General features: G+C 43.9%; 1 protein-coding gene across 2 annotated transcripts; it reads left to right on the top strand.

Annotated features, from left to right (window-relative positions):
* The first annotated feature begins 20,213 nt into the window (after window positions 1-20,213).
* FPGT (fucose-1-phosphate guanylyltransferase) lies at window positions 20,214-23,906 on the top strand. 2 transcript variants are annotated; one of them, XM_026042481.1, is made up of 4 exons: window positions 20,214-20,318; window positions 20,459-20,561; window positions 21,223-21,315; window positions 22,254-23,906. In XM_026042481.1, the coding sequence occupies exons 1-4, from the start codon at window positions 20,214-20,216 to the stop codon at window positions 23,705-23,707; spliced, it is 1,755 nt and encodes a 584-aa protein (XP_025898266.1). In that variant the 3' UTR covers window positions 23,708-23,906. The 2 variants fall into 2 exon arrangements, with proteins under 2 accessions (XP_025898266.1, XP_025898265.1); XM_026042480.1 differs by lacking the exon at window positions 20,459-20,561 and having other exon boundaries at window positions 20,214-20,289.
* Window positions 23,907-25,969: the final 2,063 nt, after the last annotated feature.

Below are 25,969 nucleotides of genomic sequence, written 5' to 3'. Positions count from 1 at the left end.
CCGTGCACAGATGGAGCACTGTGGATACCCTGGAGCAGGGTGGATACGCTGGATACCCAGGAGCAGCACAGATACTCTGGAGCAACACTGATAACCTAGAGCAGCGTGAATACCCCGGAGCAGTGTAGGTACGCTGGAACAGTGTGGGTACACTGGAACAGCATGGATACCCTGGAGCAGCGTGGATAATGTGAGCCTCGGTGGAGCCAGGTAGCATTCCTAACCTATGGGGGAGCCTTTGGAGGGGTAGGCAAAAGCAGCAGAGGAAAATGGAAGATACTGTGATGTAGCAGGGGCCCAGATCTGACCTCGGCACTGGCCAACAAGGGGCACCAAGGCCCTGCCTGTCCACGGAGGAGATGCCAGGTACGAATTCATCACCCTGCACACACTGCTACTGAGCATTTCCAATGGAGAAAACCTCCATTTAAGCCATAATTATAGGAGATACCCTCTCTACAGTAGCAATGGAGAGAAAATTATCACTACTGCTTGTGGCAACAACTTGAATAAACATGGGTTAGAAGAGGGAAAAAATAATTACAGTCAGAGATGCATCTGGAAGAAGGCTTATTCCTGCCTAAGCCACGAGGGCGATGCGGGAGCAGGAGGCAGAGCTGGAGCCAGGCTCRGCGGCAGTCAACACAGAGCCCAGGGTCACTGGGTGTCCTGCAGGTGCCCTGGAAAGGTGGAGTGGGAGGAAGGTACAAAGAGCTGCCCTGGGCACGAGGAGCTGCCCTGGGCACAAGGAGCCATCCTGGGCACATGGGGGTCTGGGCACGAGGAGCCGCCCTGTGCCTTTGCGGAGCTCTTCAGGAACAGCTCTGCGTGCCGCGCTCCCTCGGGCCCCCGGAGGAAACCCTCATCGCACTCCTGCTTTTAGAGTCACACTGCATAGAGTGATACTTTCAGACTACACTGCTRCTTTTTAGGGAACAGCATGGGTCATAACATTTCATTTTCTGAAGATGAAAGGTGTATACATACAGGTGTGTACACAAGGCCGTGCTGTGTTGCAGYGCAGCCCGTGGTCGGGAACGGAGGTTAGCTCCCCTTCTCCTCCACCCTCCGGGCTCCTCGTCGGGGCCCTGCAGGCCGCTTTTCAGCAAGCATTTCTACAGGCATTTAGCAACACCAAGAACAAGGGCTCCCACATATTTGATGATTGTAACAAAAGCAGATACCCAGCAAACACTGGAAGGATTCTGGCTTTCAGTAAGGATTTCCTTCACGCTTTCGAAAGACCTTCTTTTCTAATAAAGCCTGAATGTCTGCTGCCATCTACCGGGGAGACACTCAAGCCAAATTTAACAATACATATGGGTTATTTTTCTATGATTTGATCCCAGGCCTAAGGGAAGATTTCTGTAGTTTGGGATATTTGTTTTAGAAGAAAAATCACCTGAACTGGCCAAGATCCAGGTCCCAACTGCTTCTCCCCTTCAAGCATTTCATTAAAGTTACTCTGCAAGAGAACAAAGCTTTGCAAATCGAACAGACACTGTAGGAGACCCGTTAGCGCTGACTCCCGGGAACACCTACAGCTTCCCCACAAGCAGCTGTGCAGACTCCAACATCTCACATGGACATTTGCAGAACTGGACTCAAAAAACATAGGTGACAGGCATTTTAAACACACCCTTCCACACTTCAAACACCATCACTGCCGAACACGGGCTCTAGAAAGCCCCCCAGCACTTCAGTGCAGATGTTCTTCAGCACGTGGTCTGTGTCCTTGGCAGACCAACGCGAACCTCTGCTGTCCCCTCTGCTGCCGTGGACGCTGCACACGCACGGGCTGGAGCCCAGGAGGAGCCGACTGCCCACACGAAGCGCGAGGGGCTGCTCTGGGAGCCGCGAAGCCCGAGGCCACCTTAAAAATAGGGATTTCATCCAGTTATCATCAAGTACTAACACTAATGAACCCTAGTCCTGCAAACCAGGACATGTGACTGGATAGATTTGCAATACTTATTTTATAAATGTAAATATTTAGTTTACACCATTCTATCCAAAATAGCAGTTATCTATTTTCCTGGAAATAAATCTGAGCAAAATTCAAGACTACAGTGTGGTGGCTAACTGTATTTATTTTTTTTAACTGGGCCAATATGGAAAGGAGGAATAACATCACAGTTTCGTAATTTCTAGCAACAAGCGTTTTTAAGAAGTATTATTCCTTCTCGTTGTGTGTAAAAGAGAGCCCCGTCCGAAGTGAGCGGTGCCCCAAACCTTTGTGTTCTCCGGCCTGTTCCCGGGGTGGCTGTTCCGCGTCAGGRGCTCTGGGGTGTCCAGTGGGTCGCGGCCAGCAGCGCGAGCCCCGGCTGCCCGGCACAGGCCCCACTCTGGCCCGACGGTCCCGCGCTCGTGCCACGTGGGCCTTTGCCTCCTCCAGCCTCTCATTAGTCTTCTGTGAGACAAGGGAGCTCATGATCGTTCTTTGTGCCAAGTTCTCTGTTTGTATCCTCAACTGCCTGCAGGAAAACAGAGGCAGAGATTGTAGTCTAATTTGTATAACCTTCTTTTATGTTTAACTTTCACAAATCAGCTACACAAGCTCTTTGGGGGAAAAAAAATACTTTAAATTTTGTTTTCTTTTCCATGAAATGTTTTTGCACTTTTAYATACTTTAAAAAGCTTCCTATTACCTTCTTGCTGCTGCTGCTGCTTCCTCCCATGTGTCACCTAGAGGGCTCCTGGCCCCGTCCTTCGGAGGCGGACGCGCAGGGGCTCTGGCCGCCGGTGCCACACGTGGGGACAGAGAGGACAGAGGGGATGTCACAGGCCCCAGGGATGGCCCAGGCCACCCCTGCGCTGCGGGGACACAAGGAGCACCCAGCACAGGGCCGGGCAGCCCCGGCCCGCGGCTTCCCAGCAGCTCCGCTCTTCACTCCCAGAGCTGTAGGGCATTCCCGACCCAACTCCGACTCCACCAGCACAGCTACTGTTCTTACYGCAAACAGAGGAAATCTATCCCTAGAAGAAAAACTAACTTGAAATACATTGAAAAGGATTTGGGTTTAGTCCCATTATGTAGAATCATCATGCTCAGAAATGCAGTTTGTGCTTGTTTAAAACACAGTATTTTACTCCAGCATTACCAGGAGTGAGGTAATATATGTTTTTAAAGATGAATCTAACAGCACTATGGAAAATCTGACCAAAGAGATTAGGGTAGAGAATGGGGAAAMCATTTCCTGAACAGTTCATACCAAGTTGTGCAAACTGGRTAATTTGAAATTATACCCTGACAGCTCGAGCTCATGCGGGTTCAGAATCACACTGACATTTGTGACAAAAACAGGCATTTACTGATTTGCGCATCTTACAGTCAGAGAGACTATTTCAATTATCCAGCCTGGCCTTCTAGATAATATAAACATAAAATATTTTCACTCTGCAATTCTTATATCAAACCCACAACTTCTGAGTGACTACAGCAAARACATCCCATCTGATTGAGAGACCTCAGGTTATCAACCACATTCTTACGGCAGGCTGCTCATAAATAAGGTGCAACTTCTTCCTTCTCTAAATGTGCCCACAGCTTCATCTTCCAGCTGTGGAGACTCCTCCCCACGCTGCCGTGTCCTGCGGGGCCCCTCGTGGACAAGGCCCCGGCATTGCTCCTGCAGCCCGCCCGGCTGCCGCTGCCCAATTGAGTCGTCGCTCACAAGACCCTTGCTGCTTCCCACTCCACTTAGCCGGAATTACAAACAGCTTCAGCAGAGTGGGGTGAACTCAATTACACTTTGTGCCTCATCACCTAAACCGTTTATTAATTTGCCGTTGTTCAGAAGCGCCCCTCATGGGCACACGAGTGCCGGCCTGGGCGGCACGATGCGCACCGGGTTCCCCGTCCACTGCCTCTGTGCAAGGCAGCAAGGCGCCTTCTCTGGCATCACTTCGTGTTTTCAAAGGGCTGCTTAGCCAGCCTTTCATGATGAAACACTAATTTCTCATTTTAGAGAAAAACTGTACCAGGCAATTTATTTTTACTATTAATTTACAAAATTATAACTTTCATGGCTCAAGATCTCATCTTAATTGAACTAGAATAAATTATAAAATTAGCACTGACATGCTTGATTCATTTTTTTTTTTTTTTTTTGCCACCAAATTGGCTGAAGTTAGGAAACACTTCAAGATTTGCATCACTAATTTGAATTCAACATTCAATTAAACATTGCATTATGCGACACAGATAGATTTAAATGATTTGTCTTATCTAAACAAGATATTACTAAGGAAACATTTTGGGCAGCAGCCTAAATGAGCAGAAATATCCAGCACTATTTTCTGTTACAGCAGTGCTGCAGACAGTGAACTTCCATACCGCTCCAGGGCAGCTCTTCCAATTCTCAAGAGGAGTAGAGTTGGGTTTATTTACATTTTGTATCTTTTCTTTTGGAAGAACATTTTCTTCACAGTACTCTAACAAAAATGCTGATAGTTTGTGAAGATCGATATGATTTATCTCTGTTTGATTTATTCAACAAACAAGTACTGAAATATCTGTCAAACCCATGGATGTATTTGAGTTTATGAAAATAATTGCCTTTTGTGCAACACCTTCATAGGGACTGCACTGAATGTTGAGAGACATACCACTGATCCTGAAAATTTTTCATCAGCTGCTTATTTTTCTTCATTTGTTCTCTACTTTCCTCAGCTATTCTTTGTCTTTCCTTTAGGCCATCGTCAAGTTTTCTGCATCTGTCCAGTTTAAACAAGCCCTGTGTCAAAGCAGTATGTTGAGCGTTGAAGTTCTGACCCACTGAATACTCAAATGCTTTCTGCTTCTTGCTTTCCAAGAACTGGGTATGCCTTTGCCTCACATTTTCAATAAAAAGCAATCTATTCTTTTCATGCTGTTGTAAAGCTCTTCCAAGTCTCAGGTCGTCGTCTTCACGTTTTTTCTGAATACTGCACTGCTTCTCCTCAAGAAATTTTTGGATGTAATGCCCCCCCTTTTCCTTGGCCATCTGCATTTGTATGACCTTCTGCAGCTTTTGAGCTTGGCTATCATGCTGCTTGTTCTCTGAGTATAATTTCTCAACGAGATAAAACGGGCCAAATGTCATAGCCTTGTGCACGGGGGCAAAGGCGCTGCTCTGGCAGGCAGCCGGAGGGTTTTTGCTGTGCAAACCTGCCTGCTGCAGCTCGCACGCGGGCACCGGGGTGTCTGCACGAGGGGTCAGCCCATGGGCCGCACGAGAAGCCTCTTGAGAAGCGGGAGGGCGAAATTTCATTTCTCTTTGCTTCTCCATATCGGTGTGCTCCATTTCCAGGGGACCTATAAGATAAACAAGATAATCTTAGATGCAGTCTTTGGAATATACACTGTGGAATTTCCAAATTTTTCTTCTTTAATTACAACTTATATTTGACAACAACATGCTTCCTTTGTAATGCAAGCTACTGTCTTGTGCTGAATTAAATACCAAAGGGCTCTGAAATACTAGTAAGATCCGTAGTCCTCTCTGCACCGTGTTACCATCTCCCAGCACGGCACAYGCCGTTCAAACACGGCTTGCAGCCTGGCTGCCACACAGTGGCTCAGCGCAAAAGGCTCATATGCATCTTCCCTTGCAACAGAAGGCAGCCTGCTGCGAAGGAACTACACTGCTGCAACACCGAGATTTGCCTCTTCTGTGGCCATTTAACTAGCTATTCTGGATAGGAACTTTTCTCATCAGTAACACAGTGATTCTATACTCTCAGACTGGAAATACCTTGTGACAGGAATTGCCAACACAGTGGTACAGCGATACCAACTAAGAAATGCATACTGTGATGTATATGTCCCATACTCTCAGGAAGCACGAAGGCACAAAGCCAGGTGCCATTTCTTAATTCTTCAAGGATTTGTTTTATGACCAGTAAAAATGATTTAAAGAAATGTGAACCAGCATTATAAAAAACCTCGCTRGAAAAAACAGACATGAATACTTAAAGAAGTAGAGCCCATCTGAACTTACCTCAAGATTGTGCACTGAAGTTGCATGCTGCACCCCCTAGCACTTGGGGACCAAGCAGTAGATTTTTTTGCCTACTTGTKTTGTTGCATTTAAGGATTTTTATTATTTAAACTTTGATTTTATTATTATAAGTAATGGCTTGTTATTAATTTCTTATTCATTGTATTAATTTACCACTAGGCATTTTCCTTGGTTTATGCTAAGGGCGAGGGCCGGCACAGGGCCGCACTGCAGGACTAGCAGCGGGTGCAGGCAGGGCCCTGCTCTCCCTCTGCTCCAGGGCTGCTGTGTGTTTACACACAACCCGTCCACTCCAGATTTGCCTTCCTGAACCTCTTCAGCAGCATCTACGGAGGCCACAGCCAAAGGAGCCACTGACGCCACCCACGTCCCACGTTCCTGCACCCAGGCACTTGCTGGCTCCAACCACCGTCCTCAAAAATGCACCCTCCAATTCCAAACTGATGGAACCCAATCAACTGATGGCCAATCAACTGATGGCACCCTCCAATTTCCAACTGATGGAAAGAAAACACGAAATGTCATGGGAAAAGGGCATATTCGACACCCCACTGAGAGCACGGGAATCTAAACGCTGCAGAACACAACACAGACACAGTCACTGAAACTTCCCTTTCCGTTGCCAGGACCGCAGCCTGGGCTGAGCCGCTCCATGTGGCTCACGGCTGCTCCCGACGGGACCACGCTGCTCCGGCCGCGCTGCCACCGGCACCGGCACCGGCTGCTGCCAACTCCGTGCCGCTCCAGCCTCACGTTCCCGGGGCGCTCCAGTTCRTTTCCGCCCAGCCTGGCCAAGCTTTGTATCGCCCTGAAAGGTGGTGCTTGCTCCAACACACACCAAGCATGGACTCGCTGGGATCCAGACACCTCAACACAACTGAACACTTCTGTGATGCCACTCGAAGGATAATCATTATTTTTTCAACATTTAACTACTGTTGTGTTTCGGAAGCATCAGTACAATCAACACATTTGCTTCCAAATGTTTTCCTTTTCATTCCTGGAAACGATGAGTCTAATCAGCCCCCAGGCCCGCCCTGGTTCCACTCCCACCCCAGAGCACACACGTGCGGTCACGCTGATCCAGGCACCGTCACCCTGGGCATTCGTGACTACAGAATTTTTCATTTTACAATTTATTATGAAAGAATTACGACTAACCCTTCCTCCACAGAGATCCTTCTTTCCTGACATTAATCTTTCCTACTTTTTTTCGCAATACGGCCAAGGTAGAGGTAATTGGCTGTCTTTCTCCTTCAAGACAYAAACCAAGAAGCTCTTTAGAATCATTCATATTGAAGACCTGTTAACAAAACAGAATTTATTCTAATTAAAATGAGACTATACTAATAAAAATGAAGCCTTGAGGGGCTAATACAGAATGCAGCATTTTTTTTTACATAATAAGTATAGACATATTCTGTGATTTAAAGAAGTGAATGTGGGGTTTTTTTGTTATTTTTTGTTTTTTGAAAGAAACGCTGTCTATCCAAAACTCTAAGCAGGGTCAATCCTTACACAGACAGATGAACCTTGTTCCAGCCCCATGCCTCTGTGCTCCCAGATTAAATCCCAGCATTCAAACCGAGCAGCCCTTCACTCATCATCTGTTCCACCAGGACACACGTTTCTGCAGCCAGTGACAAGGGCACCTTTCCTCTAAGACCTGAAGTGCCTCCAGGCCAGGGCTTAGGAGCTTCCTCAATCTTTAAGCAAACATTAAGGCGTGTGAAGCTTGCTTGGCTGCCAGGGACATTTATTTATTTGCAAGACACACGGTAGCTCTTCATCCCTTTGTCATGCAAATGGTTGTTCTCCGACCTGAAGTTTGAACTTAGGGCAGGCAGATTTACTATTTACCTACAGTGATTTGGGCCCTTTTTCTGAGCCTGCAAACATGCCAAAGGAGCTGCATTAGGAGGGTACTTGAAGAGGACGGTATTTGCTACCTGGAGACTGGATCCTCTGACACACTGCAGAAGAGCATCAGATGTGAACACTTCCACCCTGCTCCCTTGACCGTGGCTGGAGCAGACAGCCGACAGCTGTTTGGGAAATAGCTGAACTATCAGAGTTTGCAGAGCCTGGTGACACCAAGATCACCGAGAGCCCCACATCTTCTCCAGAAGGGAAACCAGGCCGAGGCGTCGCACCCCCATTCCAAACGGCCTCACACCACCATTCCAAACAGCCTCGGAACCAAGAACTACCGAGGTTCAAGTTTACCCTTGTAGCTCTCTCCTGTGATTTAGCCAGATCAACTGTGATAAGCTTCCCAATGTCCTCTGCAAATGACAGGCTGCTTGTCCTTTTCTTTCCATGCAAAGAAAAGATAAACCAAAAAAAAAAAAAAAATCACTTTTGGATATGATCCAAGAACATATGACTGCACTTATCCCACACAATTCATTCAAAATAGTAGTTGTAACTATTGCATTCAATGGTAAAGTTACATTTTATTTTCACAGTGTCTCCCAAAGTCTGTTTCTGAAGGAAGATGTCATCTCCCTGGAGAAGTCAGACTTAAATCTGTCGCACAGAGCCAGTCTCTCCCAGTCTGTGTCAGAGGGAAGTGGCAGGTTCAACATGCAGGCTCGTCTGTCCCATCCCCACTCCCGGCTTCATCTAGTTCTTTCAAGGATGCAAAGTAATAAGAAAGAAGTGAGCGGAACACGCAAGTTTGTGTCTATCCAAATGAGGGAGCTTCCCCACGTTCTGGGGCTGGCGAGCGGGACAAAGCAGTCCATGCAGGGCAGGGCTGAGCAGAGCCCAGAGCAAGCGGCACTAAAGACCCTACGCCAAGAGCTGGGTGCCTTCAATTGCTCCCCTCTCTGGCAAGGGGGACATAGTGCCCAGCTGAGCTCAGGTGAGAGCAGGAGCTGGGTATGCGCGGGCCAGGAAGGCTGTAACTTCTGGGCACCTTGGCCASTGGGAGAAGGAGGGGGCTACCTCGATTGGGAATGAGGATAAAAGGGGGCTGCGTCCTGCAGCAATTCGAGACACCCCACAGGGGGATGCCAGGGGATTCTCCCTTCATTCCAATAGTTTTGGGACTCCTGTACCTCGCTGCCTCCGCCTGTCCCCACGTGCCCGCGCGCGKGGCCTCACACCCGGCAGCCCTGGCGACGCTCGTGACGGTGCTAGCCCAGCTCGAGTACTGCCCTCCAGCAACTGCCCGTGTTGGAAGCCTCGCTCCAGAACTCGGGCATCTTTACTGAGAGGTTCTACCAGGGCAAGGAGATCACCATCAACGCACTAGTGTTCTTTCCCATTGCTCCTTCTTGCCAAGAAGTGCTAACACGGGTCTACGTGATTATTCTGGAGCCATCTTAGCAGCAGATTTCTACTGTCTTCATGGTAGCTGCTTCTCCTAACACTAAACACAGATCCTGTAAAACAAACCAAGCATGTATGCATGACCTGTGGAGTGAGGTCCTTACTTAAAAATGCAGACCAACATAAAAGCCGGTATTTTATTCTCATTAATTAAGAGGCACTCTTCAGACCTTGAGGATATGGTTTTTGAACATAGAACGGTTTATTGAAAAATTCAACAAAAGAAAATACAGAATGTGAGTAATATTGCAAGAGGGAAAGTGATCCCAACAGTATGTTTACGGTATCACCACGATGCATGGAAACGGGCGGAGGAGACACGGGTATGGGAGGGAGCGGGGGAGCAGGGCAGGGACGCGACCGCTCCTGCCTTCACACCAAACAGCAGAGGTGAGKGGGACCTCCACACCGGCAGCGGCGCAAAACACGCCTCAACACAAACGACCAAGGAAAAGCCTCTCCTGCTAATTCCACATTCATATTTACTGCGTAAATGTTCATGTGTCTCTCTCAAGATGCTGCTTTGCTTTTTCAAAAAAAATGGCTACTTCACATAAGGATAGCTCAGAGAGATTTTTCCCATTAATAAGATTTATTAATAATATTTGCCTGTACTACAGCTATGCAAAATTTAYAGAAATAATATTATGATAATTTACAGAATTGGTAATACATACTAATGGTGACACCAACCATTTTATTCTGTCCGCCTATGTTCCAGATCTCCAAGGAGTATTAAACAGTTGCTGCTTATAAATATATTTACCAGAAATGCTTTTCTTCCTCTGAATGAATGGAAAATGCCATCCCCAGTATGAAATTCAGAGGGTAAGAATGAATTCTCACTGTGATTAAGTAAGTCAGGCTACTGAAAAGTAATGTCATCCAGAATRAAAACAATTTATTCTAATCTTCACTCTGCTGTAAGTAATGGCTTGAATTATGAAGAATTCCAATTTTTCAATAATACATACAGATATTAAGTACATTTCTTCTAAAAGGGTTGAAAAACCATTTAGAAGCTTACTGAAGATGCCCTCAATTTCTCTGGTAAAATGACAACTAGCCTTTTTCTTAAATATTCCAGCATTATGTCAGCCTTAGTAGTAAAAAAAAAAAAAAAAAAAAAAAAAAAAAAGAGAGTATTTTGTATTTTACAATTCGTAACTGCTAAAAGTACATTTTAACTTGTAAATATAAAATACTCAGCTGGGGTAATATTGATGTAGGTCTCCCCTTTCTTTAATCTTTATTTTTTTTGAGAAAGCAATGTCATGAACCAAACTATATTTATTTTCATTGTGCTTTTTAAGGAGAAACAAAAGGCTAATTCTGAACACAGACACTCACCCTAACAATAACTATTTGTTGAATTGCTCAACTTTCTTATGACTCTTTAAAACCTGCTTCTAGCAGAATTTAATAAATGAGTATTTACGGCTTCATGAGGAGACCAAGAGATAGTAAAGAGAGTTGGCGGCAGAGCTGGCTTCAGGACCAGGTCAACACAGAGCAACTGCCTTGGCATTAATGGATTTTTCCCAGTGTTTTTAGGGATATTTGTGGCCTGACATTCKGACTCACCACAGCCAGAGAAGCGTCACCAGCTCTGGCTGTTGGGAATCATTGCATTTTCTTATCAAACCATGATGGTTTTAAGCAGTTTTTTACTCTGATCTGACAATGATTAGTATTGAAAAGAAAAAGAAGGGAAGTGCCTTGTAACAGAAATAATAACTGAAAATGATAAAAGTATAAACTGGAACTTTCCACAGCTTTAGGCAAAGGGCAGACAATGAGGCTGACCTCCCTTAACACCACGGCCACATCCAATCTTTTCCTCCCCGCAGCTGCAAAGAAGTATAAATAGATCTGAACCAGCCTCCTGAGCACATGTTCTACCCCAGCCACCCCCAAAAAAAATCAAGCTCAAACACGCAGTAAAAGGGCTTGTTACACAACTCTCAGCTTTGGTGTGCGCTCCAAAACAAAAACTGGCAGCACAATTTCCACAGACTCACCCACAAGTTCGTCATATGGAATCAAAGTCTTTGAGCTCTCAAGCTCTGTGCTGAAATAAAGGACCATGTATCCAGATCAAGTGCTAGAGTTTCATCTACTAACTGAAGCCAGTGACCAAACTCCCAAGAATAACGTGTGCAYCAGCTACAGTGCTTCACCATGCTTCATGACACATTTGTTAGGGGGTATGGAATTAAAGCAATGGAAAGAAAAACTTCTAAAAAAAAAAGTTTTCTTATTTTATAAAGTAAGATATTTCATAAATTATCAAACAAAATTCTGAGGAAATGTCCATGGACTTTTCTACTTCTGTTGGACCGGCACAAAGAACAAAGGTGTAACATCCTTCCACCAAAACCAGCAGCTGTAGAGAAAGAAAATCTATGCTTCTAAGGCTGCAGGGCTGGTTACTTGGCCTCTGTTATTAAATACTGGCTTCTGTCTTCAACGGTGCCTAAGCCTATCTCTTCAATAACGTCTGTTAAGTCAAATAACCAGGATGGTTGCTTAGAAATTAGTAAGCCTTATTCCCCATTAAGGCTTTTCTTCTTGTATGAAATTCATTACAAGATTAAAATCATAGAACATAAACACATTTAAAAAAGGATCAGAGAGATGTTACAGGGAAATCAACTAGAGAGACAAGAATGAGCCAAATCCAACAATTCTACCAACCCTTTTCTTTGATTTCCAAACTTGTTCTGAATTTTCTTTCATCTTTCATACCTCGTTTTCTCCTGCCACATATTCCACATGAAGCAATTTTCTTATTTTTAAGTTAAAAAGACAAAAATCCAAGTTCTTTTCTCTGAAGAGAAAATGATCATTAACTGGCAAAAGTAGGATAATGGCATCCCACCTTGTAGCTGTAAGAAAGGCAGAAAAGCATAGAAAGTTACATGTAAAAAGGACCTAAATCTTTTCTTCCATTCCTAAATCTTTTTCTTCCATTCATAAAAGTGGGTTTTTAAGTGCTCTCTACACGTGGCTTAACATATCCTGCAGGTAAATTTTAGAATTATATTTTCACRAGTCTTCTAATCTTCTAAAGGACCTGACACTAGTAACTGAGAATAGGTAACACGGAACGAGATTCATTTTTGATTCAGTTTAAATCTTGGTTTGTTATTGAAGGGGCACCAATCTTTCTATATTAACGTTACACTGGTGTTCATGGCTTACCTGARGAGATCAATATTAATAAATCAGAAATTGGATGAACTAGGATTATTATTTTTATTAAAATATATCTTTTAGTCCTGAAAAAAAAAAAAAATGGCTGTGGCCTGTTAAGAAGAGTTTAATCAAATGAAAGATTGTCTGGAAGTGATCATCAAATTTCAAGGAAACCTCTGACTAGTCACAGTAATTAGTAAGTACAAAGAACAAGTATATGATTTTTAGAAGGCAATGCACAGTACTTTTTAAAGATTGACAAAACATTATCTGCACAGGGCTTCATATTAACATACTAATGAAACCGTTTTCAAGTCATTATGGAGACACTGAGGTGCTTATGGTACTGGCATTAATAATCTGTAAAATGCATAAGCAGGAAAGACAAAAATTTTAAAAGCCCATGTTTTGGACAACTATTAGTTTAGGACTGCAGCTGCGTGTAGGAATTACAGCTCCTTGTCTTTGTCTGAAAACGATGAGGACATTGACACCATCTCCCTGCTCTTCTCTTCCAGAGTGGCAACGTGGGACTTGAGCAGATAATTCTGCAAAACACATCTTTCTGCTTTGTAATAAATAACACATTTCTGATACTACAATGGAATAAATAAACCAGCATGTTGAGCCAAAGTCACAGAAAAACGTGCGAGCTTTGTCACTATGGCAATGATTGTATTTAATCCTGCTGTTTTAAGATCCCCAAATAATTATAGTCAACACTGATGCTGCTGGCATCCTTTTTAGAGTATTTCATCTCAAACACCAGATACATGGAGTAAGAATTAAGCAGATGTCCTCGTCCAAATCTTATCGGCACGCGCAGACTCTCCCAACACCATGATAAAGCCAGGTATCATTTTCCTGCTTTCATCCGTGGATTTATAGCTCCTCGCCAACCTACAGAGAGTGTGACGAGGCAGCTGCGGGTGTCCGTGCTGGAGCCGGCCGCGCTCCGCACCGCTCCGCACTGCTCTGCACCGCTCCGCGCGGCCCCGCGCTCCGCAGCCCTGCCGGCCGCTGGGCTCGTGACGTGCACCCACGCGGTCCTGGTCCTCAAACCGATCCTCATCCTGAGCACTTTTCAGCTCTTCATCCTGAATGGCCTCTTAGCTCTTTCTGGATAACACAAAGATTTGTTTTCTTTCAAGATTCCTACAGGAATGAGACACACAACTGAACTGGCAAACCCTACAAATTGCTCCAAATGTGTGACCCTGACATAGTGCCCAGAATTTTCTGCAAGTAGCATATTTCTATCTACAGAGTCTTGCATTGCACAGGAGGTCTATTTTTATCTGTCCTGTAAATATATCACGTTTTAATTCCACAGTTCCTATCGTGGTACCCAGGAAGCCTGAACAATTCAATTTTCAGCGCTAGCTCTCAGATGCACCTGAAGATCTGTCTCAAGCTCAAGCACCGACACAAGGCTTTAGAAAAGCCAGACAAGATGAACAGCAACAAATAACCAGAAACAGAGAGTGCACAGGTAAGAGCACAAGTGAATTCAGCTGCAGGTTAGCTGAACACGTAACAGTGAAGTTCAAACTACCACCCGCACTGCCTGAGGGAGCCAGGCACTGCACTTAACAGCAACCTCTGCACAGGGCCCGAGGAAAGCGCGGGGCCACAAACCCCTAAGTGTTGCCGGACAGGCAAATGGATAAAAACAATACTGGAGAAATGAAATGGAAGAAGATGGAACAAATGGAAGAAGAGGAAACAAAGGGTAAAAGAAATGATCAGYTTGGCAAAGCATGACCAGCGGCATTTCAGAGATCGTTCTGAAAGCCTGCTTTGTTCAACGTGTTCATAAATGATCATAAAAAGGGATGGCAAAGCCTGTTGCCAGCTAATGATACTCTACGTTATACGTTCTATGGCCTATGCTGACTGACTGAAGCTTCTCCAGGTAAATCCACCTGTTGCAAGATTCATTAGGGCACCCCTGCTCTCAGGAAGAGCCTGTGTTGCCGCCTGAGGAGCAGGTGACTGGATCCATTCCCACCTTGGGCACCTACGTCCCCTCCAAGCCACCAAGCCCAACAACACGGGCACACCAGCGAGCGCAGCTGCTCACGAGCCCCTCGCAGGGAGAAGCCAATCTGCAAAGGGAGGAACCTCAAGCAACAAGTAATGGTAAGATTTATTATCAGATCCCTCACCAAAAACTGTGTTAAATCTGAATAATTTTCGTAAATAACTTCTACATTATGATCTGAGGAAAACAGCAAAATCCCAGTACACACACTTCTTGATGCAGTCATCCAGCTGTATTATATCCTATGACACAAACACAAAAACCCTCTCCTTATTATTGTTATTGGAGTGATTGCTTTGTACTTAAAATGTATTGGCAGTTTTATATGAAAATGAAGCTGCTTTAAATCTCCACAAGGAAATACAATTAACTTCTAAACAGTGCGGAAGAAAATGAAAATTATAAAGAYAGTGATTTTATCTGCAGTAGAGAAGCTATTTACGTTGTCTCCTGCAACTCACCTATTATTGTATTAAATAACGTAAGCCAAAGCTGCGGCTCCAAGAGCTGGTCCTCAGTGACAACAGAACCATCCTGCTGAACGCAGCAAGCCAGCTCTAACAAAGCAGTACCCAGTATCATCATCATTATTACAATGCCAGTACRTACATTGCTTATGATGTCCTCAGTAATGGCAGAAAACCTTAATATTCACTTGATTAGATTGAAATGATTAGTACTATGTTGAAGCGTAGCTAGGCTAAAATGTGGTTTTTTTGCAAAAACTCTTTTCTACAAGTAAATCAAAAATGCCTATCCAAGTCTTTTCCTAGTTAGATATCCCCTTATCCATCTTTGAACAATTATGATTGGTGAATGAGGTGCTAAAACACGATTGATTTTTGAAACGACATCTTTTACACAACTTAAAGTCTTTTCAGCATTTCCTTCCTGCATGAATTCAAACRGAAAATTTGTTGAACATAACATGCTCTAAAATCCATATTTCTACCACACATGACTTTATAGACATAGATCTAAAAGAGATGAATTTCACCCCCCAGCTGAAGATCCAAAGACAAAGCAGGCGCTTTCCCGAAAGCAAACCTAGCCCAGCAGAGCAAATGTTTCTCCGGTTACCAAAACAGAACTGGGAGCCCATTCCTAAGCGGCACCTTTCCCACATGAAGCATGCAGCAGCTCCTCCTACTTCAGAACTGTGCCTCCTTGACCTCACGGGAAGGCTATTTGCCCTCTCCACTTACAGATARAGGTTATTAAAGCTCTATTTTTACTAGTGAATATAGGACATGGAAAAAAAACATATTCAATAAAGTTATCAAATGCAAGTATTTGCAGTTATTCTTTAATGAATACGTTATAAGGCATTATAAAAATGGAACTAATTTTATCGTATATCAAATGTATATTCAACACAAAATACAACATYGATAACTTTCATAGAGTTTTTCCAATTCTCACAGGCAGAAATAAATATATTTGTTTCATTGAACAAGAAATTCTCAGCTTYAGGCTCCAAATTTTTGAAACTGTTCACACACACACGAAACAAAAACAAAACCCAAAGATCTGGCCCAAAACAATGTCTGCATTTTCAATCACACAGGAGAAGTTACAGACATTCTGCTGCAGAAAACATCAAGAGCGAATGAAGAAGATGAAAATATCTTTTCATCATTTATTCATGGAGCTTGTGAAAAGCTGTTTAACTACGGGAGGCTTCTAAAAACGTGAAGTAAAATACTAAAGCAATATACTAATTTGTAGTTTGGAATGCTTCTTAAAACAAAAGTTTGAGAGATACGAGTGGCTTAGTCGTATTAGCAGACATTAGCAGACACTGAACCATTAGAAGATCAGAGTAAGAAAAGTATCTGTACAAGAAGGAAAACACACATTTCAGGGGGGCACTGCATGGGAGGTAAATCCAGGCTGCTGTTTCTCAGGTGGCGTTAGTAATTCCCAGGAAACTCCCAGTAATTCCCAAACTAATGGCGTTTTGTTTGGGGGATTCTTCTCTTGTTTCCAAACCGCGGAAACGCCAACCCAGGACACCAAAAACTCTCCTCGAAAGCTGCCTGTCTTGGGGCAAAGGCCGCTTTTCAGGGCTTCTTTCACACAATGCTCTGCAATCCAGAAAGCTCCACCTCATTTTTATGCTAAAAAGAGTSGAAGTCCATTCTTATATTTGCCCTTTATTCAGCATCTCTTATCAGGATAGGCAGAAGCTTCACATGTCATTCAACATAATATCATCGGAGTATTACTTACATTTCTCGTTGGCTTTAATGTGTTAATTTTCCACTTCAAAGAGAAAGCATGAGCAAATGCATATTATTGCATTCGCTAGTGTAGCAACTGGCTGCATTTTTTCTTCAATAAAAATTGTGAATAAATGAAGCATTGGTCTCAATCTCAGTCACTACTTACACAAAATAAGAGATTGGCGTACCCTCCATAGAAGCAAAAGAAAGACAACAGCCTGACACAAAAAGYCAGAAAGGATCAAAAGAATCCACATTCAGCATTGCCCAGACCCCAGAATTTGGTTGGCAGTGAAGTTTATGTGTATTTTTGATTTTGAGGTAGTCTCACATTATCTTACTTTCATAAGAGCATATAACAGACATTTTCATATCATACAATGGAAACGGATTTACAAATCCCAGAAAAAAAACAGCTATACTAAACCCAAGTATGGTTTGTTCTATGCACATGCTTTTTCACTCCTTTTTTTCTTCCATTTTCAAAGCTAAAAGTGAAAATCTAAACAATTATTTCTTTCTAAATCATTGGTAAAGTTCAATCTCTATAGATAGAATAATGATTGATTATTAACAGGTCCTTGAAATTATCCACGTGCACTAGCTTTGTTGAAAAGGAATCAGAGCAAAATGAAATAAATTGTTGCCATTCAGGACTAAATAAATGTTGCCATTCATAAAATGCAGGCAGAAATTTAAAAAGGCAGATTAAATGTTATTACATAGCATTTTTGCTATCCTTAGCCACCAAGGCAACAATCATTTTATAACACCACATGAAAAGAAATGTCCTGACAGCAAAATGTAACACAAGATCCTGCCTGTGTTTAAGTTACTGGTTTTGGTGAACATTGGGAATTTTAAAAATTGTTTTACCATGAAATGTCTCCATGCACCCAGTTTTAATGAAAAATTACAAAATACCCACTGGCCTARAAAAAATAGAAAGCAATAACTGTTTGTGCAATAACTACTAGGCTCAGGCAACAGCCAGATGCAGGAGAATGAATTTTTCCCTATCTGCTTTCAGGCAAAGGATTTGGGTTCCCCAAGGACGAAGTAACAGAAACGACAATGAAAATGTCTAGAAAGGACTCACAATGAGAATGAATCGGGACATTTTGCAAASACAAATGCGGGGCCTTGAATATACAGGGAAATAAATTAGTACAGCTTTGCACTACGGCAGAAGTGTGGAGTGTAGGTGCAGGCCCAGGCGAGGTGCGAAGGGGCTGCTGAAAGGCTCGAGCACAAACAGGCCAGGGGACAGGCGGGAAGGCGCTGGGCAGCGAGGTGCGGGGTTGGAAACACAGGAAGGCAACTTAATATGGACCTCTTGATATGGACCGTGTGCTTACTGCCTCATTAAGCACTTAGAATTATCTATTTTCAGGAAAATACCTTCACAACTCAGGAAAGCAGCTGCTGTGCTTACCTTTCTAGCCACAGGGCTGAGGTCAATGAGAAGACCAGGGCAAAGCGGTCTGTGTTTTTGGGGATCTCCCGCCCCTCGACAGCGTCCTCGTCCTCGTCCGCAAGGCGATGGCAGCCGAGCGCGTGGCACCACGCTCCAAGCCGAGGCCACCGCGAACCATGGGCTCCGCTGGGGACAGGGCCAGGCTCCGCTCGCGGGGAATGAGGACTTTGTTTTGTGGTTCTTGCGGTCTCACGTCCAGCACGTAAAACCAAGGACTAACCTGAAACTGCAGAGCTCCTGTCAGCTTTTGTCCCGTGAACTGAAGAGGGATCAGTGTTTAGTTCCCGCTGACACGCACCACAGGCATTGTTAGCAGGACATAATGTATTTAATACCAGGAAACAAGACTTCCTCATAAATTTAAAAAAAAAAAAAAAAAAAAAAACCATATCTTTAAGAGGAGAAATAGATTAAAACAGAGAACTGGATAATATATATCGAGTATCTCCTGAAAACCCTGAAGAGTCAGCTCAGAGATAAAGAAAGCAGACGATGACCTTCTGCTTTAAGTATTTAAAACTAGACAGATGAAGCASTAGACATATGAATACGCAGTAAGAACAATACATCATCACCAGGCTACAATATAAAAACTGYCACGTAGACTTTCCCTATTTTCTGTTTATTTGATTTAAAACATGTACAACATACTGAGAAGTTATTTTATCACTTCTCTGCACAGCAAAAAAAAAAAAATCTCCTTCATATTATAGCTTTTCGGGTGATTTCAATATATCCATTTGAATGCTGAAAAACTCACATGCCACCATTTCCTGGAGTTAAAAAATGAAGAGACCTCAAAAACTGAAACTCTCCTCTGAAAACTGCTCTCTGAACAAAGTGCGGGGTAACCATGGCAAAATGCTCATCTCGTTCTCRCTAATGGCAGAACTCCCATTTAATTGTGTGAAGCAAAAATGTAGCTACTCCCAGCCCTCAGCAAGAAAATGGAATATATTAATCCAGAAGAGCTCCTTCCGTAAGTAAATCATACTTCATTCAAAATATATATCGCTTCGAAGGAATGCAAATACACAAGTTTTAAGGCAAATTAACCTAGCTTTTGCTTCTTCATAAACTGCTATTTACCTGATTTCCATGGAGACCCAGTTCAAGTGGATGAGGGCGGCACACAAGGGAATCAATATTAGTAATGAAATTATTTGCCCGGATGCGTATTTTAAGTGACGAGCAATACTGCAGATGTTCCATGTTCTTCGATACAGCCCATTTGGCCAAACTAGGAGCAGGTCTCCTGGCTCCTCCCCAGCCCTTTGAGCAACAGTTTGCCCACATTCAAGTACCATATTTTTGAAGTGGGGATGAGATACTCGGTTAAYTTGTTCATGACGAGCTATCAGTTTTGATTCCTCTCTCGGAGATCTAGGAAAAGCAGGGGGAAAGGGTGTGTAACAGGCTCCGTACAGTCAACTTAGCGCAGATTGAGCGCAGATACCCAGTCCTGGGTACAGAATTCCCAGTGAATTGGCACAAGTGCCGCGGGGCAGCGGCGGKCGCCACCGCATCCCGCGGGTCGGGGACGTCACCCCGCGTCACGGCAGCGATGGTGGACTCCGTTATTGCGGGAATGGAGCACGAGGCGAGCGGTATTACAGTGCCAGTACAAAGGCGGGGCTGCCTTCAAGCTGCGGGCGCCGTTTTGCCACCAGCAGCAGTGCTGCCGCAAGCAGCAGGGCGCCGGGTGCGGCCGGGCAGGCCGGGCGCGGTAACAGCAGTAACAGCACAGGGCCGTTCTGCGTGACCGTGGCGGTTTGAACACTAGGGCCGTTATGGCCGTTCCGCGGGGCGCGTCCCGCAGTGTCCCCGCCCGCGCTCCCCGCGCCTCCCGCCGCAGCGCCGGCCCCGCGCGGCGCCTCTTCCGGCCGGGCCGGGCCGGGCCCGGCGGGCGGCGCCTCGGGGCCGCGCGGGACATGGCGGCGGCGGCGCGGAGCGCGGCGCGGCGGCGGGACACGGCGCGGCGCATGGCGCGTTTCGCCGCGCTCGCAGGTGGGCGGCCCGGCCCGGCCCGGCCCGGCGCGGGCGGGTCGGCTGGCCCGGCCCGGCCCGCGCGGCTCGGCCGGCCGCGCCGCTCAGCCGCTGTCCCCCCGCAGGCGGCGCCGCGCGGCCCGGTCGCTTCTGGGACGTGGTGGCCGTGACGGCGGCGGACGCGGCGCAGGCGGCCGCCTTCCAGCGGCAGCTGGAGCAGAAGCTGCGCGCGGGGACGCTGCCCCGCGGCGCCCGCTACCTGGCGCTCGCCGACCCGCCCGGCGCCAAGAGCGGTGCGTGCGGCCCGGCCCGCGCCGCGCTGCCCTGCCCGKCCCTGCCTGCCCCTGTCCTGCCTTTGCTTTGTGCTGTCCTGCCCTGCGCTGTCCCGACCTGTCCTAACCTGTGCCGCCCTGYCCTGTCCTGCCTGCGCTGTCCTGTCCAAACGCGGCCTTAGCATCACCCTGCTACGGCACTGGCCACGGCCAGGCCCCGCTGTGCTTTGCTGTACATTGCTGTGCATTATTGCTGTGCATTGAGCTGCATGGCTGTGCATCGTAGCTGTGAATCGCACTGCATGGCTGTGCATGGCTGTGCACTGTTGGACATGGCTGTGCACAGCTCTGCATCATGCTGCATGGCTGTGCCTCGCGTTGCACGGCTGTGCATGGCTGTGCATCGTGGCTGCATTGCGCCGCGTGGCTGTGCATGGCTGTGCATCGTGGCTGCATTGCGCCGCGTGGCTGTGCGTGGCTGTGCATCGTGGCCGTGCATTTCTGTGCATGATGGCTGTGTGTGATCGCTGAGCTCCAGCCGTGGGGGCCACAGGACCCCGCTGCACTGGGGCTGCACAGAGCTCGTCCCCGAGCGCCTGGGGCCTTGCATGTGAATCACACACAGCAGCACGAATGACTGATGCATTGGTGGATTGCAGCATATATTAAGGGTGTTTTATAGGAAATGGTGGTTCAACACTTCACGTTCTTCAGTGCCTGGAAAACCTGTATGGTGACAAATGGACTTCTTTTCTTGTGCTGATAATTCATTCAGGTAAATTCTGTTTTATATTTCATGATCTAAAATCCTAGCTTGATTTTGTTTAAGGAAAAATGTTTTCACAGGGAAGGGACAAGAGTGCTGAAATACAGTTCCCCCACCAAAGTCCTCCTAAATATAGCTGTTCTAATCATTTAAATATAGATCAATATAATTGCCATCAGCTGCACATTTCTTCTTGGCATGTAGGTTATTAATCAATGGAGAAATATAATTCAGAGTAGCTGAAATAGGCTCCTGCCTTGAAGTACTCATTTAAGGAATCTGGTCCTACATAGGATCTAAATAGGAAGCCTCTAAAATAAATACAGACTTTAGGAGTACTTGCCTTGATGTCCAGTTATCAGAGTACTTCCAAAAACTGTTAGCTAGGAAACTGACAAAAAAAAAAAAAAAAAAAAAAAAAAAAAAAAAAAAAAAAAAAAAAAAAAAAAAAAAAAAAAAAAAAAAAAGGAAAATAACAGGTTACTGTTATTTACTCCTCCAAACTGCTCCTTATTTGGCTCATCTTTGATTTAAAATTGAAAGACAGCTTTGGACTGAGGGACTTTTTTTCCTTCCATCTTTCAAAGAAAGAGCAGTAGTGATTTGGTTTCTTTGCTTTAGCTTTATATAGAGGTGGTTCATTTTCCAGAAAATAAAATCAGGCATGGTTAAAAAAGAAAAATCTACTTAAGGCATGCTAAATTTCAGACGTTATTAGGATCAAGGCCAGGATCTGCCTTGAGAAATGCCTGAAGATGAATGATTGATGTTTTTTACATTTTTTCTATTATTCTAAAGAAATACAGTAGTTTATGACCAAGCTGTTTTTTTAGTATCTTAGGGTATACAGAGAATAAACATAGAGGTTTTGGTTTTGCTTGTTTTATATAATCAGTCTGTAAGAAAGCATGTATTCTGCATCCTTAACAAATGTCTTTTTCTTCAAGGTGGTTACAGCCAACGTTTACCAAGTGCAAGTGCGCTGGGCAAGATCTTCACAGCTTTGCCCTTAGGGGATCCTGTGTACCAGATGCTGGAGCTGAAACTCGCCATGTACATCGATTTCCCCAGGCACATGGAACCAGGAGTTCTCGTCACTTGTTCCGATGACATAGAACTCTACAGCATCGGGGAAACAGAAACCATCACCTTTGATAAACCTGGCTTTACTGCTTTAGCTCATCCTTCAGATTTGGCAATAGGGACCACTCACGGAGTGTTTGTTTTGGATCAAGCCGGTTGCTCAGGAAAAGGAGGACTTGAATACASATCTTGCCATCGCTTCCTGCACAAGCCCGACGTGCAGACGATGCGYCAGTGTGGAGCAGTCTGCCCACGACAGAGCTGTCCCCAGCCAGGCTCCTCTGGAGACCTCAGTGCCTCTGAAGTGGACTCGGAGTGCGTGTATACAGACAGTGTGTTTTACATTCATCATAGCACTGCAAAACTACTCCTGGCATTTTATAAGCAGATTGATAGCCTGTGCTGTGAAATAGATGCATATGGTGACTTCCTCCAGGCCCTGGGACCTGGTGCCACTCAAGATTACACAAAAAACACAAGTAATGTCACAAAAGAGGATTCACAGTTAGGAGAAGTAAGGCAGAAGCTATATTCCCTTCTTAAAGGAACTGCCCTCAATGTTATAGTATTAAACAATTCCAAATTCTATCATATAGGGACTACACAAGAGTATTTGTTTCATTTTACATCTGATGATAGCGAACTGAAGTCTGAGCTTGGCTTACTGCCTGTAGCTTTTAGCATCTTCCCTGGCAAAGCTGAGGCCCTGGCTCGCTCGGCGAGTGTCATGCAAAGCATACTTGAGCCGGGGTGTCTTATCGGGCCTGCAACCGTTATCGAGTACTCCAGAATTGGACCCCAAGTGTCAGTAGGGAGTAACAGCATTATTAGTGGGTCACACATAAATTTTAAGGTCGAGATACCCTCAGACTGTTTTCTGAGTTCGCTAAGTATAAAGATCAACGATGAAGTGAAGTATGTTAGTATAGTGTTTAGTGTACAGGACAACTTGAAAAAGAACGTGAAATTGCTGTCAGATGTACCTTCTCTGCAGTTTTTTGGAGTCAGCTTATCAGAGTGCCTGGATCTCTGGGATTTGCAGGTTTCAGACCAGCTCTTCTCCTGTGATAACACCAATTTGGGRTTGTGGACTGCGAGGATTTTTCCTGTTTGCTCTACTTTAAGCGAATCGGTTAGAATGTCATTAGAACTATTAAACTCTGTGCAGCACAGGTCAGCTTTCAAACTGAGCGGCTTTAAGCTCTTATCTGTTGAAGAAATGCTTACCCAGAAAGATGTAGAAGACATGTTGAAGTTTAGGAAGCAAATTTATGAAGAAATCTGTTTACAGAGACAAAAAGAGAAATCTGATCTGTAGAAGACTGGTATTTGTCCACTTTTCCTGTCTTTAATTTCGAGGTGACTGATCCTTTCAAGGGGTTGAAATCACAGCGGCAGCACACAGGGCTTCCTTGGTTTCACCTAAGCAGGAAAAAAGGAAATTGCATGAGCAGCATTGTGGTAGCATAACATGAATTACACGGGAAATACAGATACACTATGCTTTTGAATAAGGAAGCAATGGAATGTTTAAAATCAATGGAAACCCTAATTGGTGGCTCTTTTTTTGTGGTGCCCATTATTATGTTTTCTAGTCTTTGTCAATAATAAAACGTTAGAGAACATACTAATTTGAAATTTGATAGAAAACTAAAAAAAAWTTTAGAATAGGGTTTTAGCGCCAACAAAATAGTGAGGTCTAGTAACAACTTATGTTTTTCTCTTTTCATATCATCTTTTAAAAATCAGAGCTTTAAGTAGATTTTTATTTTCAGGAAGGCATTACTATAAAACTAATATCATTTCAAATACTTGTCTTTCTTTTTTAATTGCATTTTTATACATAGTTGCTTGTAATATTTTTTTCTGCACCGCATTGTTTTACAGAGATATTTATATATGAAAAGATAAAAAAGATGAATCGTAAGTCCGATGTAGGCATATATATTCCTTTGATTTTTGGACAGTGTGTCAATGATTGAAATTTACATTAAAAATACTTTTTAAATCATGGCATCCTGTCTAACCCTCAGGCATTTTCTTTTTTTTTCTCTCTTCCCTTCTGCAATTTGTATATTTTCCTGTTTCTCATAAATGCCCTAGAATATTAAGGAATCAAATCAAGCATTTAAATGCATTAGTCCTATCGGAGAAAAAAAAGACTTGCATAAGAGATCATTCTGTCCCTTGTGACTAGAGTAATATTGGGGTCAAAACCTCCCATCAAGACATACAGATTTTATTTTTAGTCATTTGGCAGCTGGTAGATTGACTGGGCAGCTACTGACTTTTATTATCCAGAGATTTACTGTTATGTGCTATGTGAAAAGTTGCATTTCTTATTCCTCTGAACTGAACTGTTTGAGTCTTAGTGCGATCCTCCCCTTTATTTCCCATAAAGACCACTAGTCAAAAGAGCAGCAGGAAAGAGGAGGCTCTTTCGAGTGGCACTATAATGCACATCTGTGCAGTAACGTACAGTCCCCTTCCCTTACCTTTTTTATTAAAGATATCGTTTGGTTTCTAGTTCATATAGATAGATATGTATGTATATATATACTGCTATATATATATATGTACATATATGTATTTTTTTATATATATACACACATATGTGTTTATATATATGTACACACACACRTGTGTATATATATGTGTTTATATATTATATATTTACAGATAAATATGCTTTCAATCCAGTGCCATTTTCCTGTATACAACTTGATTGATTTTTCGCTGTTTCCTTGTTTACGTTTCTTTAAGAACACAGCAACACTGCACCCAGTTAACGTGTCTGATCCCTCCTGTATATTAATGTTGACTCCCAATTGGTTTTCACATTTTACCAACAATCCATAATTTCTCCTCTAAAACCCTGCCAGCCCCCTCTATGAGCTGAGTACTCCAACAATTTTAAGCACTCTAATATTATCATTTAATCATATAAATAACATATCCTGTGTTGAGTCATTTAAATCCTTCAGAATAAAGATTATAATAAAAGATGTTGGAAGAGATGCCTAATCAGTGAGCAACGTGGCCTGTTTCTTTGAAGACATTCCTATTTTAATGCTTAGGGTTGCAAAGGAGGACAGAAATGCTATCTGATTTTTTTTTTTAACCAAGCTTTTTATTGCAGTTCATTATAACAGGGCTTATCTCCCTGCTGACTGAATCCCTAATGGCATCTTTCCCATGCTGACTACAGGATGGCATCATAGCTCATGAATATTACCCAAGATGGTTTGACCTTTACCAAGTTTATCACCGATAAAGAAACCTTTCAAGAGAGATAATATTTTATCCAAGGAACTCCTCTGAGCATGAGGAAGTACACACAGAAGTTGGGAATTATTGAGGAACCAGGAGAGTTTTGGAGAAAACAGAGGTCTTAAAAAGCAGCATAAAATAATGGTTTTAAAATGGATGCAAGCAGTAGATTTGAGAACATTACAGTCAAAGCCTTAAAAGCATAAAGACAAAAGTAGTTATAGAATGTGGAGCATGAAATTGTGTTTTATGTATCATTGTATTTACATAATCTTTATCCATCTATTGTTAGATTATACAAAACATTCTG

The sequence above is a fragment of the Nothoprocta perdicaria genome, unplaced genomic scaffold (assembly GCF_003342845.1).
Source record: "Nothoprocta perdicaria isolate Ctin4 unplaced genomic scaffold, notPer1 scaffold_304, whole genome shotgun sequence".
In the NCBI taxonomy this organism is placed as follows: domain Eukaryota; kingdom Metazoa; phylum Chordata; class Aves; order Tinamiformes; family Tinamidae; genus Nothoprocta; species Nothoprocta perdicaria.
This window is presented reverse-complemented; position numbering and strand designations above follow the sequence as displayed.